The sequence below is a fragment of the Electrophorus electricus genome, chromosome 15 (assembly GCF_041902795.1).
Source record: "Electrophorus electricus isolate QZ-2024a chromosome 15, ASM4190279v1, whole genome shotgun sequence".
Classification (NCBI taxonomy): domain Eukaryota; kingdom Metazoa; phylum Chordata; class Actinopteri; order Gymnotiformes; family Gymnotidae; genus Electrophorus; species Electrophorus electricus.
Window position 1 is genome coordinate 16,603,580 of NC_137511.1, and position 15,764 is coordinate 16,619,343.

A 15,764-nucleotide genomic window follows, 5' to 3' on the forward strand; every position below is an offset into this window, starting at 1 on the left:
ATTGTGGTGGTAAATACAGAATGCAGAAAACAGCAGTGGTAATAGACATGGCAATCTCAAGTGCTGGAAACATCCAAGAAGGAATATGTGAAGTTGGACAAATGTTGTATGTTAAAAATAAATAAATATAAATATATAGTCAGTTTATGTAGAACATGGCTCCAGGTTATAACTGTAGTGTAGAGGTTTCCAAAGAATGGAACCATATGTAATTACATATGTAAAATTTACATATGGAACCATGTGTAATCAAAGTTAACACATATGTAATCAAAGGAACTACAAAAGATATTTTTAGACAAACTCACATGTTAAAAATAAATTACAACATAATACAAACCTAGACATAATGTGGTTAGAAAATGTATTTAATAATTATGATTTTTTTTCCCTTCTTACACTTTGCAGTTGCAGAGTTTTCTACTGATTGTAAAATATCCATTCCATTCAATAACTTTAGAGACATCAGTGAGATAGATAATATAAAACAACAACATGGAATGACCTACAATGGAAAGGCTATCAATAAACTTGTGTAAGTATTCCTTTTGTGTGAAAATGTCCAGTCCCCTATTAACATTATATATGTTAATTATTGAATTAATTGAAAATAACACATACATACATATAGCTAAATGGACACATTATTTATTTCAACATCAATAGTTTCAAATGAACATATTACTGGATCATATACTGACCCTCAGTTTCATCTGAATTCTGTACTGGTTTTGCACAGGAATGAGTTATTCACCAGCAGTGCAGGAGCCAGGCCAAATGCTAACAGAGTCTTACTCATCATCACTGATGGTGAATCAAATGATGGTGGCAATCGACTGATGGTAGCGATTGAAAATGCAGAAAAGAAAAAAATTACTCGATATGCTATCAGGTCAGAAATCAGGTCAGATCATCTCATTGGTCTCATTGGCTCACTAATAAACTGATCAGTGATGCACAATCACTTATAATCATCATTACTAACAGGCCAATAAAACAAATTAAAATCCTGCACATAACAATAAAAGCACATATTCTGCACATATGAGCATAACACCTGCTCTAAGTGACTTTTTCTGCTCATCCTTGGGTCCATACGTAGCCTAAATTCTATTCCCATCCTTTAGGAAGAAACATGTTTTATCTTGCTTGTTTCTTTCTCATGCATGTTCAATATATAGCCTTGGAAAATGTTACCATGATGAAGGACAGGGGTGAGGGTGAAATGAAAGCTAAACTAAAATAAAGAGCCAGAAATAACAATAAACGTCCATGTACGCAGACACTGATCGCAAAGCAATCACTGACGATATCAAACAAATAGGCTCCAGCAGCATGCTCTCTAATGACTTGCAGAATAAAAAATATTTGGTATAATTAAAATTTACATCATATAGGTGATTGATCAGGAAATGTTTGCCATACCTGTAGTCTCATCCATCTGGATTGTAAATGTGGATGTATGTATATGAGTAACAAATTGTTTCTAGACATTTTCTAACAGATTTGCTGCTTGCCAAGCTACCGTAGTGTCAGACTGTATTGCTGTATTGTTTTCATCTTTTCAGCAGCACCGTCATTAGCATTGCCCTATGTATGTTGATAGCTGCTGGAAGAACAAGGATCTCCTATCAAAAATGATTTTTTTTCCTTTTAAATATGGCATGCTGCCTCATATGACATTTGTAGAGCTTGTAGATAGCACAGTTTTCTGAATTCAATTCACTCCATTTCCATGCTAAAGGGTCTTTCATTTCTCCTGAGAGCTGACCATATCTAAATGTTTTAATTTTGTGGGTTTTAAGCTGTAGTTTGCAAAAATAGCTGCACAGATTGTGACTTCTCCACCATAGATGGTGACTCAGTTAAGCAACTTATGCTAATCGGATTGTTGAACACATTCAGACCATCCGAATAAAGATTTGTTATTTCCAGTGGCAAGGCATTTTAATGGACACTGCAGTAATGACATATCTGTTTGATTTCCAGTTGTTGCTATATCAGCATTGAAATTAGGAAACTCAAAGGAAAATAACTGATCTACAATCTTGATCTACAAACTTTTAGAACCCCATGGAATGAATATTATGATTTAAACATCTACTTTTTCATATACAAACTCCCTCCTCCTACTCTGGAAACTGTGTACTTTACTACAATTTTGAATATCTCGCTCCCTCTATCTGTCTGTCTATCTATATAGTGCCACCCATGTGGCTACACAAACAAAATGTGGTTGTACAAAAATATAGTATCAAGTATCTTGTAATGGTGAGCACTAAGGAGGTGGATGCACGTGCAGAGAAGAGAGAGATTTATTAGGGGCAAATCCAGAGTCCTAGTCATTGTGACAGTCCAAGGTCAAATTACCAACATATAAAGTTCAGGAATACATAATAAACTAAACAAAAGTACACAATATTAAACAAGCGCTAGGGTGTAACAAACATAGATAAACAAACAGCTAGAAATACAATCACGACAGAAGGATAGAATCACAAACATGCTTTGATTCACAAAACAGCAGCTACACTTACAAAACAATGGCTCTACTTACAATGAACAGCCAAGACACAGGGAACAAGACAGGGTTTAAATACATGAACTAATAAACACTAAACAAGACACAGGTGCGAATCATGAAAACAGCAAAAACCAAAACAAGGACTGGATCGGGAATGGAGAAAGTGAAACAACAGCATGAGACAGGGACACTAGGAGGGAACAAACCGTGACATATCTATTCAGAAAAGGAAGCATTCAGAATATAAATTTCCAGGAGACTCTATGAAAAATAACTCTACAACTAATTCCACTAATTTAAAAAATCACTGTTAATAAAAAGACCACCACTTGAGGGGGCTCTAAAACATCCCTGCCAAGAACCAGTACTCACTGACATGTTGGCTAATGTGGCTAAATGACAAAATATTCAAAATAATGGGAACAGAAATAAAACCAAAACATAACTCTTCCTCACAATGCATCCAATATTCTGAGTAAACGTTCAAAAGGCCAGGAACAAAGCCAAGCATCCACAAAAAAGAGGACTGTATAAGCTCAGTGGTCAAATGGAATACATAAATGCTGAGCTTCCCACTTTGTTACTAAGGAATTCTTCTGAACTGGAAACAACCAGAGAAAACCCCCACCATTTACATTCTGTTAAAGTCATACTTTTGCCTTGGACTTATCCATGTTGGCCTCGAACACTCCATTGACTAATGCAATAAATGTTAACGCACATTCAGATATTATGTGAAGGAGACCAAACATTTTTTGCTTTGTGTCTCACATTCGAAGGTTGGCAGAGCTTTTCACAGTCAATCTGCTCAGAAGGAGTTAAGAATCATTGCGTCTCAGCCACACAATGAGCATATATTCAAGGTTGATAACTATGACTTGTTGGACAAAATTCGTGGAACTTTGGAGGAGCAGATAATCGCTATTGAGGGTATGTCAGTGATGTTTATCTTTCGTAAACATTAAAGTTTCAAGATTGCTGTTCTAGATATTATATAATAATTTATTTTTGTTGTTGTTGTTGTTGTTGCTTTTGCTTCTTTGTAGGAACCCAGACGTCAGGAGACTCCAGCAGAATGGAGTTTGCACAGGATGGGTTCAATACAGCATTTAATACAAATGTAAATGTTCTTCTTAGACTTTTCTTTTAACAGTAAGCATCTGTGGTCATTATGTAAGAAAAAGGTTGCCTAGGTTACCAAACAAGTAACACAGTAGTGCACAGCAGCCTGTGATCAGGAAAGCCCTTTTGTTCTAGAGTGTTATGCAGGTTCTTTTCTGGTGTCAAAAAATAACCTGTACTTGTCTGTATATGATAACCACTGAGCCAACAAATGGAACTATTGGATACAAATGATCAGTACTTTAACGTTGATTTCACATCCTCAAATACATACAAAACTTTCTTTATGGTTGATTTTATTTTAAAAGTTGCTTTCCAACATGCATATGAACGACATCAGTGAAAAATATGTAGTCACACCATTCAAAAATAAAGTATTTTTAATCATGTTTAACATATAATGTTTTGCATGCTTAGGGAAACATCATAATGAGTACAGTTGGAGCTTTTCAGTGGAAAGGAGGATACGAGGAGTATAATTCACATAGACAAACCATCTCCTTTCACACAGGCAGTAACCATGACAGTTATGTAGCTGAGAAACCTCTTATATCTAATATACCAGATACTCTAACTAAGAATAGACAGCAAATTCTGGAATAATTAAGATAAAATGAATATCAGAGATAGAGCACACCATAAAGCTAACATGTCTGTATAAATTCTCCCACCAATACAACAGAAACACCTCCCTTATATATACACTCATTGGCACTTTATTAGGTACAGATCTCTAATATACATGTTGGCCCATTTGCGGCCATTCACAGTGTCTGACAAGAGGACCACTGCTTTAACACTGATGTAAACCTCTCAAGGATTTTACCTCAATTCCGCCCAGAGAGTTTTTTTTCTTGCCACTGTCACCTCCAGGTTGCTAATTAGGGATCTGCACCATATATTTGTAAAGGTGCTTTGTGACATGTTTTGTAAAAAGCTCTATATAAATAAATTTGACTTTGAAATTTGATTTAAACCTCTGTTGCAACACATTTTTAAGAAAAGGACTAATAAACAATTTTTTATCAAGCTATTGTCTCATAAGGGTAGGATACAATTTGAGGTTTAAGGGACAGAAAATGATGTGTGTTCCCATTATCAGGTTATTCTATGGCAGTAGGAAGAATGTGGTACGATACACATGTTATTCTGGGAGCTCTATAACATGCACACAAGGGAAGAGTGAGCATGTCATCACTGGAGACAACAAAGCAGCTGCTGTTGGATCCTCCAGGGGTTGCGCATGTTACAGTTTGTATTAAAAACATATACAGACTACAATGAAATTTAAAAAGTGGGCCATGGATCATAAAGCTTTGTCAGGGGTAAAGCTTTCAAATTCTCTAAATTACTCCCTTTTCCCCTCAGCCACAGATTGGTGCCTACTATGGAGCTGAAGTGTGTGTGGTAGACTTGAATGCTCACTCCTACATGGACCTTCTACTAGTTTCTGCTCCACTGTATATGGAAGATGATCAGGAAGGAAAAATCTTTGTTTACTCCTTTTCACAACAGGTAAACAGAACATTTAACACACTGCTCAGTCAACAGCTTTTCTCATATAGCAAGAGCTTCAAGCTATCTTCAAATATCTATGTATGTAGCAATGACACCACTAGTCATACATGTGTGGTAATGTTTTTGAGTTCATTATTTTATATTATTTTTGACATTCACAATTATTGGAACAATCAGCACAGACATTGGAAGGAATGATGGGACAAAAAGGAAGGTTTGGCTCAGCATTGGCCAGCCCAGGAGATCTAAACGAGGATTATCTTGTAGATGTAGTGGTAGGAGCTCCTCTGGAGGATGATGGACAGGGCAGCATCTACATCTTTAATGGTAGAGCAACAGACATCAACCCCACCTACTCACAGGTGAGAGAGTGAGATAAAGCAAAAGAGATAAACTCTGTGATATATTTTACTGTCAAAGGTCACTTTCATCCTAACAAAACCTATTTACTTTTGCTATTCTCCTTTCCTAAAATGCTCCATCCCTTTTCACTGTTTTGTAACGACAGAGAATCAGTGGTTCATCTGTGCATGCAGGGCTACGGTTATTTGGTTTATCTTTGAGTGAGTTTGCTCTGGACCACAGTGGAGATGGTCTGCCAGATATTGCTGTTGGAAGCAAAGGAGCAGTCACATTGCTCAGGTTTGGACAAATGTTCATGGAGAAGCAGACCTCTGTACATTGTAGCATAAAGTGAGAGATAAACATTATGTTTAAATACCAAATGGTTATTCATATGCATTTGTGTCTTGTGTCTTCAGGTCCAGACCTATTGTATCCTTGGTGACCAAAGTATCCTATAGCCCATCAAAAATCCCCACTAAAGACACAGACTGTGAAAAGCCTTTAGAAAACATCTTGCATTTGTGTTTCACTATGAAGGATAAACACACTTACCCAGGTTTCTCTCTCTTTTACTCATACATACAGCATATGTATATATTTAGGTTTACATAAACCATAAATATAAAACAAAAGCATTATTTTGGAAAAATTAAAATAACACTGCTTTTTTGTCAATTGTGTATTTCCTTTCTATTTATTTAGACTTATCTGCAAATATTAAATATACTATAAAGCTTGATGGAAAGCGACAAAACTATCAAGTATTCTTTTCAGTCAAAAATCTTACAGTGTCAGACAGTATGACTGTTACATTGGAGGAGGTGTGCACAGAGCACAGTTTTTTCATAGAGGTAAGATCAATGCTTTCTCATGGTTTCTCCCTCTATGGTCAGACTTTCTCTAACACCTTGAACCATGTGTTTTTCATTTTGGTTTCTTTTGTCTTCATCCTATTTTCCTCACACATTTCAGTAAAAAAGCTTGCATTGTGTGCTATTAAAAATAAACATAGGAACAACCATATTTAATATCACCCTCAATTAGTATGAACACGAGTGTCAGACAGGATGAGCAGAGAATAATTCAGTATGACAGAGTTTAATGATATACAGAGGTAATCCAAAGGTGTGGTCAAAAAAACAGACAAAAGTCAAGATCCAGTAAACTCACGATAGGCAAACAAATCCATTGGGGTAATAAGCAATAAAGTGAATCCAGCTAGCAAGCATAAAGATGGTAACCAGAAAATAATTAAAATAATTATACAACAACGTTTGGCCGGCGAAACGAAACTTTGCAAAGACAATCAGTACAAATGGATCTTAAATAGTGAGAAACATTAGGGAAAAAAAGACACAAATGAAATCAATAATCTGGGGAGAGGGATTGAATGGGAGGTTTGTGGTTTCTGTAGTCAGATGAGGACCTAGTCTGTCCATGCTGCATGACAATGTTGAATAACATTCATATTATTGTTTGGTGAATTAGTTCTATGTTCAAGACCATGAAAATGATAACCATGACAAGCATACACAAAAGGTTTTCATCCTGTTTATATAGCAAGGTCAGATTAGCCCTAGTATCCTGTTTATAAGAAGTTTAGGAGTAAAATCTTGATTATATGGAATGTGAATCAGGTTTGTGTGGATCTTGTTGACTATATACTTGAATCACTCTCCTATTGGAAGATCTAAAGACCATCCAATGATATCTAATGATATCTGATCCTGGTTGCAGAGATTTTGTTTTAACCTGGAACTTGGTGGAGGTTCATGTTACCAGATGTTCTAGGATCCCAGGGAAAAGAGCCCTGCAAGATCACATATTCTCTATATTTTATGACATACATCAGCACATTAACACATGACATTTGGCTCAGTCCATGTTGTTCCATAGCACTGTGTCCATAGTCTGTGAAAAAAGCAGGAATTTTAATGTTCAGTAAAAATCCCAGTAAAGTCAAATAATGCTCAGTTCTGTTGATTCTCATCTTCTGATTATTATTATTATTATTAATTATTATTATTATTATTATTAAAATTATTGATTTCTCTTTTCACACAGGCTTGCAATGAGGATGCATTAAATCCACTGTCCAATCAGTTAACATTTACATTTGAGGGCCTCCCAGTTGGCACGGTGGAAGGGTTACGGCCCATCCTTCACCCGGGGATAAAAACCACCTCAGATCATAATGTAAGAATACAAGGTGAACCTTTCATCTTAGAGCAATAGTACCGAACAAAATATTTCTGCTGCTACTAAAGACCTCAAGAATATTTATTCAGTGGAAAAACAGAAACACTGTGACTGTGTACCAGGATATTCATATACCCAAATGAAATCACATAAAACACTTGCTATTTGTAAAGAATAATACACTTGAGACCTAGCAATGGTAGTAAGTTTTATTAACAGTGTAAATTCATTTCATAGCTGGATTTTGAAATAAACTGTGGAGATGATAAGATCTGCACTGACAATCTCAAAATGGATTTCAACTTCTCTGGGTAAGTACATTAGTGGTAAAAACACATGATGTTTCCATGATGATTCTGTTTATTGTCATGTATACAATATGTAAATGATACTTAACTATAAAATGTCTTAACACATTACCACAATATCAACCTATTGTTTTTTTCTATTCATTTATTGAAAACATTTCATGCACTGACTTCATATGCTTTCATATACTAGATTGTCAGATATAAAAGTTGGAATCATGCAGGATATGAATGTGACAGTGTTTGTGGAGAACAGAGGAGAAAACTCCTACAACAGTCTCATAACTGTTAGTTACCCCTTTGGACTGTCCTTCAGGAGATTCACCACTAAACAGGCAAGAGCAGTACTCCCACATTTTTATGGTTCAGCAGAAATAATATACAGTTTAGTTTAGAAAGCAACAAAAGTATTTAATAAATGATGTAGAAGAACATAGATGTGGATTGTGGTTGATGTGCAGTGCATTGTAGGAGCAGGGTGATGTAATGGTTTACATCAGAGATCAGGTGAGAAGGTTTGCATCTGGTGGACTTGTGTGCATGTAAGTTGTGTCAGATTTCTCTAAGATGTTACAGTACTGAAGCATTTATTCTAACACCTGTACATGGCTGACGCTATGTTTGTAAACTTTCCAAGCCTGATTAAATAGTTTTTGTTGTGATTAATGTATAGTGAGATGTTCTAGGTCTTAGAATAGTCTTTTCCTCTTTTATTGGGTCATTAAACTCCATGTTAATAAGCTGTTCACACCTCCACTATCTACTGCCTGTGCAAATGCAATTGATCACTGTGGAATTACAATTTGCTGACTGTTATAATTTAATATGTGTTCTCAGTTAATGAGGGCTTATACAAGACATTGGTCGGTCTCAGCAGACTCTCGATTTCATACTGTTTAAATTCACCTTTATTAGATTGGCCTCATATTCCACCTGAATAACAGATTTTCTGTATTTCCTGTATCTGAGCAGGGAAGAGTGGAATGCATATCTCTGGACAGTGATGACAAAGGTTCATTGGGGTCCTCCATGTGTCATATTAGCAAACCCATCTTCAGGGAGAATGGTTTGGTAAATCAAAATATTTGTTCAATTCCTATACCATCAACTGTGGAGATGATAAGTTACATGGTTTATGAAATATTCCGTGAAAATATTTTTGAAACTTATGATGCTAAGAAGTTAGATAAAATAATATTAGAGTTAGGTTTGGGTGAGAAAACAGGGCATTAGATTTTTGTTAACTGTTAACATAGGGCTAAATTAAATAAATCTAGTGTCTAGGTTAGCATTATGTAACGTTGAGCGGTAAGAAGGCGGATGCATGTGCAGAAAGGAGCGAGATTTGTTATGGACTAATCCAAAATCAGAGTCGTTAAGGCAGTCCAGAGTCAAAGAGCCAACACGGAGAGTACGGGGATACATGATTAACAAATAAACGCACACGAAGACAAACGGGGAAGCAGGCTCTAACTAAGGCTAGGGAAAACTCAGGGCTAACAAACGAATACACGGAGTACAAACCAACAAATTCAATCACAAACACAACCATTGAAATGAACAGCCAAAAACACAGGGCTCAAGACAGAGTTTAAATACAAGAACCAAAGGTAGAAATGAGGGACAGGTGCAAGCAATCAAACGAGGGGAGGAGAAAACGAACCTAAGGCATGGAACAAAAACACACAAGACAGGGAAATCACGGAAGCTGGAACTTGGGAGGGACTAATCATGGCACATTACAATTAGGGAAATATTGTGAATACATACTTGCACAATATTCAGCACCTTCACTAAGAATAATCTGTTTAAGGTATATTCCTGCAATAACCTTAAAAATATTTTCAGCATTAAGGATAATTTAAAATGTTTTTACAGTGTTTGTCAAATGATTGTATTTAGTTTTGTAGTGACATGAACACTTTGATGAACCTTGATGAAATTAAAATAGGTTGTGATTAATGAATCAGTCTTTAATTACAATTAATTTATGTTAATTCAGTCTCAACTCATAAAATTTATATAATGCAGTGATTGATATACCCACAAAAAAAATTAGAAACATCAGCCGTGAACTACAAGCTTTACAACTAATAGGTTGTTTATTGAGTATTCAGCAGTAATAGATTATGAATGCATACAAAATTAAGGGAGATGCTAATGCTAACCAGAGGCATTGAATTCACTTATATAGTGCTACATCAAAACATGAACAACAGTTGCCCAGTCGGTGTCAACCACTGCACATGTGAATGGAATTATGTCTTCTTACCTTATTTCAGTTGATCCATTAGATCAAACATGCCATTCATCCATGTTTGGGCTGGGCCACAATTGGATTGCATTGGCTGACTAAGCGCACTTCTTAGCTTCGAGCCTGGAATTATACTGTGATAATGATAGAAGGGACAAACTTTTGGCTGTGTCCGAGCTTGTCCCTTTTGATGATTATGTAGACGAACTCCTGAGGATTAATTTACCAAAGAACCAGTAGTTCATAGACATCATCATGTGACCATGAATCAGTTTGCCTGACATATATATGTAGCATTAACTAGTTATGCAGAGCCTTGCTGCTTGGTCATACTACAAGTCAAGGACTGTTGGTGAAATAAATCATTTCAAGGTTTATATAAAATACATTTAGAATTTATTATAACCTTATCTGATATCACTTGTCATTAGAGCTTGCATAATAAATGTTAAAAACTAAAACTAAACAAAAACAAGGATGAATAAAAACTAAAATATACAGAGGTTTACCAAAACTAAAATTATTTACAGGCCCTTAAAATGATCTACACCTAACTGAAAATAAATAAATAAAGTAAAACTGGAGAGTTCCTCCTGCTAATGGCATAAATTGCAAACAGGAGTGCACCAGTGTTATCTTGTTGATTGTATTCTGACAGTCCCCACAGAGGGTGAAAGGAGAGGTTATTTTTAAGGGAAAAACAATTTTTAAATCAAAGAAAAGAGAAGTCAGCTATTGAACACTGAAAGAGCATGTTCTTTAGTTCAGGAATAGTCCTTTGTAACAGCCAGAGTGTCGCAGGGCAAGGAGCAGGATGTACAGACTCCCTCGACAGTTACAAATAGGATATGTCTCAGTCAATGAGGAACTCCTATTGCACTTGGTGGGCCGTACCACATGATCAGTGGCAGGGGGAGCATTCTGTGATATCCTTTAAATGAAAAGCTGTTAATCTCCTGATTTCCATCTTCCCATTAGGCCATTTTTGACATTACATATAGCATAAACAGAGGTGATAACTTTGATAAAACGATGTTCACTGCTACTGCTTCCAGGTATGTCCTGAATTTTTTCCTGACAAACACATTTCACATGTTCTAATGTCTGCATCTGTGGGTAACTTAATGAAATCTTTTGAGAGAACATTTTTCAAAGACCAGCTGCATTTAAATTCATGTTTTTATTCTTGCAGAAGGATAACATTCTGTGGATAACATTCATGCCTTTTGTTTCAAAGGGGCATCCAACACTTTTACATTTACGGCATTTAGCAGACGGTCTTATCCAGAGCAACTTACAAAGTGCTTGTTACCCAGCAAGACAGAAATATTTTACACAAATGTTACAAGTAGTGACAAGCACAATATTACAAAGCTATAGACATAAAAGGCTTAAATGTTTCCTCATTGTTAGTTAATCTATCCCAAAATATTGGCCCTTTGCATTCAGAGCATGAATCGAACAAACTGCAACCAAGTGTTTAGATGTGTATTGTAAAAGGTATGTTGTACTACACTAACCCAAGTGTCCTTACAGTGGCAATGACAAACACTTAATGACATCTTTTGAGATTCTGACATTTTTTAAAGACCAACAGCATTTAAAATCCTTCTTGTAGAAGGATAACATTCTGTGGATAACATTCATGCCTTTTGTTTCAAAGGGGTATCCAACACATTTACATTTACGGCATTTAGCAGATGCTCTTATCCAGAGGAACTTACAAAGCGCTTTGTTACCCAACAAGACATCTTTTACACAAATGTTAATAGTAGTCACAAGTACAATATCACAAAGCTATAGACATAAAAGGCTTAAAAAATGTTTGCTTATTGTTAATCTATCCCAAAATATTGGTCCATTGCATTCAGAGCATGAATCGAACAAACTGCAACCAAATGTTTAGTTCTGTATTGTAAAAGTTGTGTTGTACTACACTGACCCAAGTGTCCTTACAGCGGCAATGACAAACACTCAGATTACAGCGAACTGTTCAAAAACAGAACCATTGGTGTCAAATATGGCATCTACATCTCACTGATCAGGTTAGTTATCCCCTTCCTCTTTACATATCTTGATGCTTTTCCTTAAATGTGGTTTTGTTTTATATTTATTTATTCAGTGTCAGTTCCCAGTATGTTTAGAACTCTAATAAAGAAGGTGATACACACCTTCTCTGATTCATATGAAACCCACACTACTAGCATTGTAGGTTGGCTCTGTGTGCTCAGATGAGAACACTGTGTGGTTTCTACCTGCACCATTCAGCCGTCTTGATATCTGTTTCAGTGATCTTTTAGTAATATCCTGTTACTGCTTTTATTTGAAGATATGAGAAGTCCAGCATCCACATTAACTTCACTGCAGGAAAGAACAACCTTGAGAAACCAGTCAGCCAAATCCTCAAAGTATGAAGATAAATTACACCTTTGTCATTGGACTATATAACAGAATAGTTATAATGCAGCAGAGAATCATTTAATCATGTTCTCTCTCTCTCTCCCTCTCTCTATATATCCATCTATCCATTTATCTGTCTCTGTCTGTCTCTCTCACCCTCTATCTCTTTATCTATCAGGTCCAGAATGACCTAAGGGACTTAACACTCACTATTTTAATCAAAGTCCCAATAACATTAGGAGATAAGGACATTTGGACCACTAAGGATTTGCAGGTATGCTAATATATCAATGCAAACATTTTAAGCATTGATGAATCAGCACGACAATTAAATCCTAGAGTAGATGCAATTCATATCCTGCAAAATGGCCTATAGAGTTTACAAGAAGAGAATCTTATGGTAATTGTTTTTTTCTTTAGATTCAAGATTGTATTGTAGACAGAGATGAGCAACCCACAGTCCCTGATTTTGTGGCAGCACTAAAAAATCACCACAAAGTGGTGAGTAACTGTTATGGCTTTGTTTCCCAACACAGCATTTCTTTAACAGAGAATTACACAAATTGTCTTAGTAAAGCTTTCTCTATGTAATATAATAAATCATTTCATGATTGCGTGTACTCAGTGTAAACATAACCAATGGAAACTCTCTTTGTGTTTTAGAACTGTTCTGTGGCTGTGTGCAGACTTTTTAGGTGTAATGCAAATCTGATGAGAAGGGAGTCAAAATTCTACAACATCTCTGGTCATGTTAGTTCTGGGTGGATTGAACAGGTAAACGTATATTTATATTAAAGGTATATTTATATTACATCATATTTTTTACAAGTTAACTGTTAACATATTATATGGCAACATTGATACTTTTACCAGTACAGAGTGTTATTAGTTTTACAGTTTTTTTTTTACTCTTTATTGTTCATGTATTGCCTCTCTCTCAGACTGGACTCCGATCAGCAGTTTTTGAGCTGGTCAGTACAGCAACTCTGGAATATGACAAAAATAAATATGTCTACTTTTCCTCTGATTCTCTACATACTGCACCCACAGGCCTGGTAAATAAATTACTTTTTATCTGAAGATGTCACAACTTCCTTCTGTCTATTGTGTGTCCACCTAAGCATTGAAGTACATTACAGAACATCCAAAACATTTTCAGTGTATTCATAATATAAACATCTGTAGTCAGAATCATATGAATGCAGAGTCAATGTTATTTAATTTACCTGTTAAAAAAGACTTAAATTTGTTTGTGTATACAAAGCTAAAATATATCTAATTTTACTACGATCAGTACACTGTTACAGTACCAGTGAAGAGTCTACCAGCTTGTAATCATTGTTTCTCATGATTATCCATTATTCACCTATATGTAATCACTTATACAAACATAAAGGTCTCATGTCATAATGTGGCATGCATGTTTATGTAAGCACATAGGTTTCTTTTAATTACTTCACTAAACATTAATGTTAATTGAAATATTGTATTTGCAATCAGACAGGCACCATTGTAACACCCATATGATTACAAAATAAAATTTAGCATCTGAAAATCTGAAGATTTTCAAATATCAGACATATAATGACAGAAATATTTTCTCCAGGTCGAGGATGTGAAACATTGCTTTAGACAATATAGTGCTGCATGTTGATGTATCAATAAATTACACCTCAGTTTTAGTTACAAGATCCCCTGACATTGACAGTGTCGATACAGTAGAATCAATCTGATGTTAACAGTTCTCCAAGATCCTGAATCCTTTGCCATAAATTGATTTGTTTAATGGTAAATTGCATGTGTGTGTGTGTGTGTGTGTGTGTGTGTAGATTAATACCCAGGTGGAGGTGTATGAGGAGAAAAACATCGTTAAGGAGATAATTGGAGGAACAGTAGCAGGGCTGCTGATTTTGGCTCTCATCACTGCTGGCCTCTACAAGGTCATTTCTGCTCTTGTTACCATTTGTTATTGTCACTTCCAGAATTCCTGTGTCCAATGCTGTATAAACATTTAATGGGTGATTTATTTGACTCTGTATTTGACTGCTTTATTCCGGTATATAACTCCAGGCTGGGTTCTTCAAAAGCCGCTATAAGCAGACGTTGGAGGGTGCGAGCTCTGGTGCTGATGGGACTGAGTAGGAGGTGGAGGCAGCTGCTGCACTGCTCTGCTTAAATTCCAACATGGACTTGTCAGACTGTGTTTGTGAGATTACAGTGACAGCTGTAAAGTTCACATATGCTACTGTGCTGTTTAACATGTATGTCAGTTTCATCTGTACATCATATCAGATTCATGTCTCTGATAAATTTGCTTTGTAATGGGCTTTTTGGTATTTATAAAGAAAACAGTTATTCAGAGTTGAAATGGCAATTTTATGTTTTAATATTTTATTTATTTGTACTCACTCTCAATTAATCACTTACACATGGTCACTTATTAAAAGCCTTCCTATTAAAGACTACAAATGAAAATATTTCTATATGTATAGAGAGCTTATATGAGGCAGGCATATGGATATTGAAAGTGAATTTGAAAACTGCAGAGATGCAAAATAAATTGGAAGGTAACCAACAGATTAGGATGCAAGTGTTAGATTTGTTAAAAAACTACACAAAAATAAAAGGTTAAAAACCATAATAGCATCCAAAAACCAGCATAAACAGTCAGCTAAGCTGTCCAGTCAAAAAGGGGCAAATATGAAATATCTAGGTCAAAAACCTCATGCCCCATAGCCTAAACTTCATTTCCCAGCTAGCACCTGATAACAGCTCTTCTGTTACTCAATCCAGATCCACCAATAGTTACACGCTCGCCATCATCTGCCTTTCCTGATTACTGATTCATTCTACCTGTCCCCCTGTCTGTTCCAATTCACACTTGCTAAAGAATTGCCATGAACATTGCATGTGTACTGAGTGTTCATTCTGTTTGTCTCTCCAGTTACTGACCTGCTTTGCTACCTGGTTTTCATCTCTGTCTGATCCCTATTTGGCATATCTGTTTGGTAGGGCTGATTATTGGCTCTGTACCTCTTGGACTGTCTTGCCAATTTCCCATTTTCCTGCCTCTTGTGTTCTCATTGCCCGCTTA

The 15,764-nt window shown here is 35.9% G+C and overlaps 1 protein-coding gene across 1 annotated transcript; it reads left to right on the forward strand.

Annotated features, from left to right (window-relative positions):
• The first annotated feature begins 362 nt into the window (after nt 1-362).
• LOC113569201 (integrin alpha-D-like) lies at nt 363-15,049 on the forward strand. Its single transcript, XM_081698015.1, has 22 exons — nt 363-535; nt 740-939; nt 3,239-3,454; nt 3,571-3,644; nt 5,015-5,189; nt 5,342-5,526; nt 5,673-5,806; nt 5,926-6,065; nt 6,212-6,360; nt 7,574-7,705; nt 7,946-8,019; nt 8,210-8,351; nt 8,989-9,087; nt 11,249-11,325; nt 12,229-12,315; nt 12,600-12,678; nt 12,849-12,944; nt 13,091-13,171; nt 13,334-13,444; nt 13,612-13,725; nt 14,500-14,610; nt 14,741-15,049. The coding sequence occupies exons 1-22, from the start codon at nt 363-365 to the stop codon at nt 14,810-14,812; spliced, it is 2,721 nt and encodes a 906-aa protein (XP_081554141.1). The 3' UTR covers nt 14,813-15,049.
• Nucleotides 15,050-15,764: the final 715 nt, after the last annotated feature.